At 33.4% G+C, this 9,272-nt stretch overlaps 1 protein-coding gene across 2 annotated transcripts in view; it reads right to left on the bottom strand.

Annotated features, from left to right (window-relative positions):
- Positions 1-245: 245 nt before the first annotated feature.
- LOC134846218 (uncharacterized) overlaps positions 246-9,272 on the bottom strand; it is a 33,382-nt gene continuing 24,355 nt past the window's right edge. For both annotated transcript variants that reach the window (XM_063863481.1, XM_063863482.1), the window contains one exon: positions 246-1,394. In XM_063863481.1, coding sequence (XP_063719551.1) covers positions 436-1,394 — 959 coding nt within the window. In that variant the 3' untranslated portion in view covers positions 246-435. The remainder of the gene's footprint in view (positions 1,395-9,272) is intronic.

Here is a 9,272-nt window from a genome sequence, read left to right as displayed (position 1 = left end):
ATACGTTTATCCCCTTTGCCTCCAAGCCAAAGAATAGAACTAGATAATCTTCGACTAGATGTAAATTAGCAATACAAATTTTATAAAATATTCTCTTAAAAATGCTGTTGAACTGTTAGTTTCCGTCTTCACCCAATGAAGTTTCCTTTTTTTGGAAATTTATATGCAATGTAATAACCGATAATACAGTGCTGATTTGAATTATCCGGACAAAACGAACAAAAATTGAAATTGTAAACGCGTTTTTGGGGGTTTAATTTTTTGGTTCCCAATCTTGCATATTGCAAAAAAAATTGCACCGTAACCGATATTATAGTGGACAGAAAAACGACAAATGCAACAAAAATATCAACACCAGCAACATTTTTGGGGGATATTATGGAACCGTTTTGAAGTTTACGAGTTTCAGGCAACTTTTCAAAGTGATGTTCCTTCTCATAGCTCCGAAACTACAGCTAGAGGCACCGAAACTCTTTTGGTCGACTTTGATTCAGGATCTCCTTCTATTGCATAGTCATTCTCATCATCTACGTACAATTCCGCTTCTTTTTTACCAGCACCAATACGCCCATAAGAATTCGCAGACACTTCTTTGAGTGTTTCATCTGCGTCATATGCATCGACGCTGAATTTGAAACTAGTACATAATTGCTTGACTTTCGACTCTCCGTTTAACTCCAGGTCTGAAACTCTATCATCAAAATGCTGAGACCGGTTTCTGGCGGGAGATGACTCTAAACTATTACCAGCCCCGTCAGTGCCCGTTAATAAATCCCCACCTGAATCTCCCATTTGAAAAATTACGGACGGCGAGTACCTACTACTAACACTCCCACTGCTGTCCAACGAGTTGTCCCCCACAGCTGCTAAATAATGTTTGGGTGACTTCTGATGAGCATTTGCTCCGTACTTTTTCGGAGATACCCTCGAATTAAAACTGGATTGGCTGCTACTGTGGTTCTTCTTGAACTTCCCGCCGGTGGAGTTGTGTGGGGAGGAGTATTCAGCTCCGTGATTAATATTGTTCACTGCACTAAAATTTTGAGATTCACCTGTTGTTGTTGTTGTTGTGTGCGAGTACATCTCAATCGAGTTTTGTTGCAGCTGCGATGTTCGGAGTTCGGAGCGGCCGTGAAAATGTTTCGACGTCATCACACTTGAACTCACCGTTGAGTTTTCGTTAGCCAATTGGATTTTAAAGCGATTCGGGGAACCTTCGATTGTTTTCAAATCTGGAGAGTACTCGAACTTGGACGGTTTCTGTTGTTTATCAGAGAAGTGATTATTTGTCGGGTTATTCTGGTGCAAATCTCGTTGGTTATCGTCAATCGGCCCCAGGCGTCTAATGTTGTCTTTATTATTGTGACCCATTCTCATTGTGGGAGCTTCTGCGCCTGAAAACAGGTGATTAACTCAATTCAGAACAAATAGTCTTCAGGTACAGGCATCTTCGAGCAGACTAGAGAAAAATGCTTGTATTCCAGTTTTCAACAACCAAAATTTAGCTTGTAAATCGTGAATTTGCGTTAAAAACATCGTATTTTTTTGCGAATTCAAAATATCACAATTTAAACAATATGATTTGCAAAAGCACAGCTTTAAAAAAATAAAAGCAAACAAACAGATAAATGAATTTTGAGAACGAATTACATCGCATTACAGCTCCGTCAATTAAAAGCACTTTCGTATGATAGAACAATTTTTCAAAAAACTTACCCAATTTGAGAAAACCAAATCAACAAACCTAGTCAACAGACAGTTGGAAAAATTCAATAGAGTCAGGGAAACGAAAAATTAGACCCAGAGGCGAAGCAGAGCTTCGCACCACTAGCGATGCAAAATCAAATAGAAAAAATCTATCTCACACGAAAAGTGAAATAATTCAATGAATTCTGTTGAAGATATCGTCGGCTTTTATAAAAAGCAATTGCCTTAAATATAAAAAGGGTTCATGCTCTACAAACTTCATTCAATTCTGTCTCACAACAAAAGATGAAACTGAAAAAAAAGTGAAGTTTGGTTTAAAAAAATGATGACCCAAAAAAACTTTGAAAAATTCTTGGAACCAAACAAACCACATGACTTTTAGAAACTTAAGGTTCTAAGGGTTTGTGAAAAATAACTCTCGAATATTTGCTATAAACAAAAACCAAAAAGAAATTAAAAAAGAAAAATAAAAACATTTTAATACAAAATTTCAAAACAACTGCCACAATTGAGAACAGTTACTAGAAAGCCTATAAAAACTCTGTGAAATTAAATTACTACCTATAGACTTCATCAACTGATATTGATTACATCGATATTATCAAATATGAAGTTAATACGCAACGGAAAGAGAGTTGAATCCCAACAAAAACAGAAAACAAAAATGACACCAACAAAAAACGAAAACAATAAATGAACAAAGAAAAAAGTGAAAAAACAAAAATAATTCAAAAATTTTCAGCCAGAAAGCACAACAGTTTCTGAATCTGGAGCATCACTTGCCAAATACCTTCCTAGACAAAACTGCCAAGTCAAAATTGCAACCAAAAACTTTCCGGAAATTTATGTTTTTTTTTTTCAAATATTTAATTATTGAAATAATACGCAGTGCAATCACCTTGAAGGGTTTTAAAAAGAAAATGCCTAAACCTACTTAAGATGCTGAGATACTTGATAGCGATTGCACGTATTTAAGGGTGAAAAAAATCGAAAACAAGAACCAAAACTTAAAATCAATACATTAACAATCTTCTGAATTGAATCGAAAAAGTACTTAAAAGCTATTTTAAATGTTACTAAATAAATATTCCGGCAAATAAGCCGACAAAAAATTGGGACAAAATCATAAAGCCTAAAAATATATAAATCTGTAAACATTTTCAGCTTTAGAAGTACAACTACTTAAATGTGCTGTTAAAATCCTGTGAAGCAAGTTATTTACGGAGGAAAAAGACTAGTACCCGATTGCAATACACTTGCTGTCACAAATGTAACAAAACAATGATTGAAAAACTTTCAACTTTCCGAGTTTGAGAAAAACGAAGCCAAAAGACAGCGGACCAAGAGGACTAGTTATTTATAGTCGATTTTGAATTTCAAAGAAAAAATAACTGGCCAACAAGCTCTTCGAATTTCCAGAAAATTTTTGACTAACATTTTTGTGAGAAAATTGACCGAATTTGAGAAAGCTCGATTATTAGATAAATGCTTTATTCCGCTAGGAATTCTAAAAATTATAATTCACATTTAACTTTAAGTCATTTTTTCGAGCCATTGGCACTTTCGTAATTGCAGAGCGTAATTGATCTTCCTTTCAGCAAATGACTTTGAAAAGATTTGAAACATAAATCATAATTCAAACCGAGAAAAATCAAATTTGAGCGTGAACAATTTATAAAACTGTTTGCTAAGCAAAAAAAAATCAGATTTTGACAATTTTAAAATATATGCTTTGTGAAATATATTCGAAAAATAGCAAAATATCTCCTATTTTATCCAGAAATCGAGTTAAGCGAAACTATCCTTGATTAATCGATTCTAAACACTTTAATATCATTAAAGCTCATTTGTCAAACTCAACTTAAGCGAAGAATATATTTGAAGAGCAAAATCGGATTCATTTCTCAAATTTGTGAAGTCAGATTGATCGATAATTCTAGAAAGTTAAAAAAATAAGGCTCAATTCATTTCTTTCTTTTGACTTAACCACAACAAGTTAAAGTAAATCATAATCATAAAAGTAAAAAATAATCAATTAAAAAAAATCAAATTTCAACCTGAACAAATTTCAGGATTTTTACCTGGAAAAAAATCACTAAGACCTAAATAAGAGTATTCAATACGGTCATGACTCTTAATCAGAAATAACAATTAGGTTCAAATTCAGTGTCGAATTAGTCAAAACACAAAACAAAACAGCTTTTCCTGAGGCACTCTTGCCAATTCACGGCTAAAGAGTTTTAAAAAGGTTATCATATTTTACCACAAAAATTTTCTGAACTCACGGAAAAAACACACAACGCCTTAAACCCTTCTCATTTCGTGAAGTGTTCGGAACAAAAAATATTCAACTTAACCAAATAATTATTCCAATTTTGCAATACAAACGATTCGAAAAATGCTTTTTAAGCGCATATAATCTAAGGGTTTATCAGCAGGTCCATTTGCTACAAAATATCGTAAAAGTAAAATTGAGCCTGAACAGATTTAGAGACTGTGCCTTAAAACTCTTCGAAATTGTAGAACGAATTACGATTGACACTAGATAACTTTATCCCAATTTAAGAAAACTGCAGTAATAAGGTAATTTTGTCCCGCTGGATCTTAAATCCATTTTCAAAACTAGAATTTGATCACGTTTTTCGTGACCTTTACACTTTTGCTGTTCGATTGTGGAGTTTGCTTTCCTTTTAACAAACAAATCCTTTCCTTTTTGACTTAACAACTCAAAAGTTGAACCGTGAAAAATCAAATTTAAAAAGTCATCACGATCTTTAAGAGTTTTCAAAACGTTCATCGACTCTTAAAAACAACGAGCACAAACATCCCGTCACTTCTATCTAAAGTCTGGACAATTTTCTTCAAAACTCCTCAAAAATAATATCGGCATCTTAATCGACGAACCGTCTGATAATCACTTCCATATTGGTTCTGGTTTAAATCAGCATTTAACTATTGAACTTGGTTAAGTGTAGCATTCTGATAACGTCTGTCTATATTCTAGCGGATGGCAAATGAACTTTTCCCGGTATGTAACTACTAAGCAACTCCCGATTTCCGGATCATTTGAACAAAGTTAAATTGAAATTGTCATCCATTCTTTAGCATTATCAGTAAAAACCTTGCATGGCAGAACAGGCTACTTTCAGATTTCGATTAAATTCAGATTACATTTTTCAAGCCTCTTTTCCGTCCACAAGACTGCAAGGTTAAACACAAGTGCGTCATTTGGACCATCATTTTTTTATAACGTCACCCAAATTTTATCTTCTAATTTTGTGCCTTCATTGCTGTGACGCAGGCAGGGTGAATTGTTTTGACATCGCGCTAGTTACATAATTCTATTTTGGTCAAGTTGATTTAGGTTCGAAATACCACGTCTATAAATATAAACACTCCCCTTGCATGAACCTACTTAATTCAATAGATTTTAGTTCAGTCTGCTAGTAAGATGCAGTCTGACATTCCAGTTGCGTATGGGATAAAAAATAAACAGCTACATTCAGGGTAATAATTCTTACGAAGACATCAAATCGAATAACATTAAAATAGAATGATAAAAATTTAAGGCAATTTCCAGCAGATTAATAAATGCGATAAAAGAACAAATTCTCCCAGGAATTTAGATTTTGTTTCTTTGAATTGTTATGATGTTGAAAAAAGTTGCTTATCACAGAAAACATCGCAATTTCTTTATTCTTGAGAAATCCGCTGGCAAAACGATTCACGGTAGATGAACACAACAATTCGCTTATTTGCATTTCCCTTTTCTGAGCTTCATTTTCAGAACTCAATCCTAACCCACGCATTTTTTTTAAATGGAATTTCAATCAAAGCTGAAGATGAATTACGTTATTTATTTCCGCTCTATTGATATTTTAAGCAAAACTAGAAAGTAGTCAAATTGTTATCCAAAACATGGCCAACAAACAGTCGAAAAAGAGTCATAAACTTAAGGAAACAGAAAAAAGACTTGTTTTTTTTTGAAAATTGCAAACAAAAAAACACATGGCATTAAAGCTCTTTGGATTTCAAGAGCAATTTATAATTGGCGCTTTTTTGACACTTTTTCTGTTCGATGCTGACGCTTTTTTTTACACTTTTGCTGTTTGATGGTGGAGTTTGCGTTCCTTCAAACAAAAGAAATGAACTTAATTAAAAAAAGAAATCAGTAGTCAAATCGCGAAAAAAAAAATAACGTGAACAAAAAAATCACCGAGTAGAATTTTAAAACTTGAAAGAAAATAGATCAGCGAATTCAATTGCGAAAAATTTAAGCCGCAATGAAACCATTTTTGCTGCTGTAAGAAGCGAACCAGGTGAATACATGTCATGCTGGGCATAGTTCTGAAAGTATGTTGTTCATGCATTCAGTGTCCGAGAGTTGAAAATTGAAAAACCGAGTCAAAATATCCGGATCTTTTATTTCTATTACATAATATCTTCGAGTTTAATTGGAAAAATAATCAGATGCTAGTTCTTCCCAATTTGAAGCCGCAACCATTTCCAACTCTGTAACAATCAAACCGAAAGACGTGTTGTCAAAAAGCAGTCCACTTCTTTCTAGAATTTCTCATCATTTTGCTACGATGAAGGGATAATGATGCTAAAATAATTGTTCGCTTCACAGAAAAATATTGAATATTTCAAAAAAGACTGAAAAATACAATAAAAGTTTCAAAACCATTTTAAGCAATCTTAAGAAATCGGCACTTTCTGTCTGCTGTTTGACAAAACAAATCATCTTCTACTGAAATAACTGCATCAAAATGCAACTTCTTTTTGCAGCGAAACAACAGTCGGTGTCTCCATCATCAATCCCCTGAGAGATAACTGTCAGAGACAGATAGAGAAATAGATTAAAATGGGGGCTATTCTCAAGGCCGAAGGAACGCAAAAGTTCACTCAATCAATGTCCTTTGATCTGTCAAAAAATGTCCAAAATACAGAAGGCTTTTCCCAATTTTAAGCTTATTGATTTCAAACTTTTGAACTGAAATCTGATTAATTAGTAAAATTTTCCGCATTTTCCGTCTTTCGGCCTTGAATTGCAACTTGACCCTATTAAAGGAAAGGAGCGAAAGACTCTACTTACGAACTCTTGACGTAGGCGGCACTTGACCGTCTTTTACTTTTGGGTGTTTCTTAAAAATTGCCAGGTGTTGTTTATTTAATAAACATGTTCACGTGCAGTGAAAATAAAAAATCCTAGCAAATATCGATAATTTGGCAAAACAATGATTTAGTAGAATTTGGTAATAATTTGATTACTGTACATGTACGAGTTAGAACAAGACAAGGTTACGGTTTTCAAGTAACAAATTAAATTTGATCATTGACAACAGATCGCAGGAAAAAAATTATTGAGCTCCAGCTATACTAAGATCGATGAGCTAGAAATTAATCCAATCTCATTTTTAATCTTGAAGTTCTTAACACTAGACTCACATTTGAAAGTTAAAATCAAGCGCAGACAAGCAGAACAAAAAAGAAAGCCACCAATTTTAATCATTTCTCAAAAGCTAAAAGAGTAAATTAAATCAAATTAATATTGTCAATTAAATACTGATAGCATAGGAAAATATTGCTTTGCAAAAGCAATGCGCTTCATTTCTCATTGAAAAACATAGACAAGATACAGTTGGAAATCAGCAAAAAGAAAATAAAAAATACAGACATGTTTCTTTATAAATGGCCTTAAAGCTATTTTGTTTTCAAGAACAATTTATGATCGGCACTTTGTTTGAATAAAATAACACAATATTAGAAAACTGGAAGCATGTGTAGATTATTTATACCGCTATGAAATCTAAAAATTAAAATCCACATTCAAATTTAAAAATCTTTATTTTCCTTACCTTTACACTCTTGTTGTTTGATTTTGGATTTTGCCTTCCTTTTCACAAAGGCAATGAGCTGAACTTAAGAAGAAAAAAAACTCAGCGCAAACAAAACATTCCTGAAAAAATTATAGCAACCTATATGAATGTCTTCACTGCGACACAATAAGACTGCTCGCCTATCAGCACAAAGCTCTGAATATTCCTACTGCACTTTAAGGCCACCTAAAAACTGAGAGGCGAAGCAAAACTACTTGCGATTCAATCAAAAAAATCGAAAACATTCTGAACTACCAAAAAACTAGATAAATCAAAAAAAATAAAACCAGTTTTTTGAAAAGAAAAAAATATGCCAAGACAATAGAATATGAAATTAGAATGGGAAGCTAACATCCCGAGCGGTAAAAAACGTCAAGTACCTGAGCAGCAACCGTTTCAGCCAAAAAAAATAGTGAAACAAAAACTAATTTAGAAGTATGCGAGCCCCCTCCCCACCAAAAGACACACACACGCAGATGAATAATTTTCCGGTTATCAAACGACGCAATAAAAGACCACAAACCCGGGCAATAAAAGACCACAAAGCCGATAAAATTTAGAATGGAATCATTTGGCCAGATTAAAGTTTTAAGCAAAAAAACATTAGAAGTCAGGGCTAGTAAAACAGCATACATAAATCGAAACACTAAAAGCAACCACAATGTTTTGACTATTCTGTGAACAAAGTTTTTACGGGAAAAAAGTCTAGTACCCGGTTACAAAAAACTTGCTATCGCAAGTCTAATAACATAGACCACAGACAGTTTGAAAAAGTCAATGAACGCTAGGTAACAGATAAATACTCACTTGTTTTTCATCGAAATTCAAAGAAAAAAAATTGACGCCCTTAAGGCTCTTTGAACTTCTAGAACAATTTACGGTTGGCATTTTTTTGATAACATTGACCCATTTGGAGATAACTGGATCAAAGAGTAAACTTTTATTTCGCTAGGAAATCTGAAAAGTAGATTCCACTTTCGAAACTAGAAGTCGATCACGTTTTTCGCAACTTTTACACTTTCGCTGTCCGATAGTGGAGTTTGCCTTCCTTTTAACAAAGTAAATTACAAAAGAAATTAAATGTAAAACCCAAAAAGTGAATTTCGAAGACATTTTCCAGAACAAAAAAATCATCGCGGCCTATATAAGAGTCTGAACTACGCTCATCGACTCTTAAATAAACTCAAATATATATGAATATATATTTTTTCAGTTTATCCCCATCACGATATTTAAGTAGAAAGGAATGTATTTAGCGTCGTGGCCTGATCAGAAGACCAAAAAAAACTTACTCGGCAGCTTAACTGTGAAATACGAATTCAATATATCGCGCGTTAACATACCAAATTGTCGACTTTCCAACCTCCCATACTTTCGCGAAAAAAAAATCACAGTTATGGCTTTAGCCTTTGAGCTCCGGACAAACATATCTATCAAATGGTACAGAAAAATTCCGTGAAAGTCAAAAAATGATTGAATAAAATAAAGCCAACAGACAGTTGGAAAAGAGTCAATTAACCCAATGAAACAGAAATAAACTGTCGTTTTTTGAAAAGAAAATTTTCAACTTTCAAATTTGCAAGTAAAAAATATATGGCCTTATAGCTCTTTGAACTTCAGGAAGAGTTTACGATTGACATTTTTTTGATAAAGTTAACTCAATTTGAGAAAACAAAACCATTGGTT

This window comes from Symsagittifera roscoffensis, chromosome 5, assembly GCF_963678635.1.
Source record: "Symsagittifera roscoffensis chromosome 5, txSymRosc1.1, whole genome shotgun sequence".
NCBI lineage: Eukaryota > Metazoa > Xenacoelomorpha > Acoela > Convolutidae > Symsagittifera > Symsagittifera roscoffensis.
The sequence above is the reverse complement of the archived record's forward strand: the minus strand, read 5'-3'. Positions and strand labels throughout refer to the sequence as shown.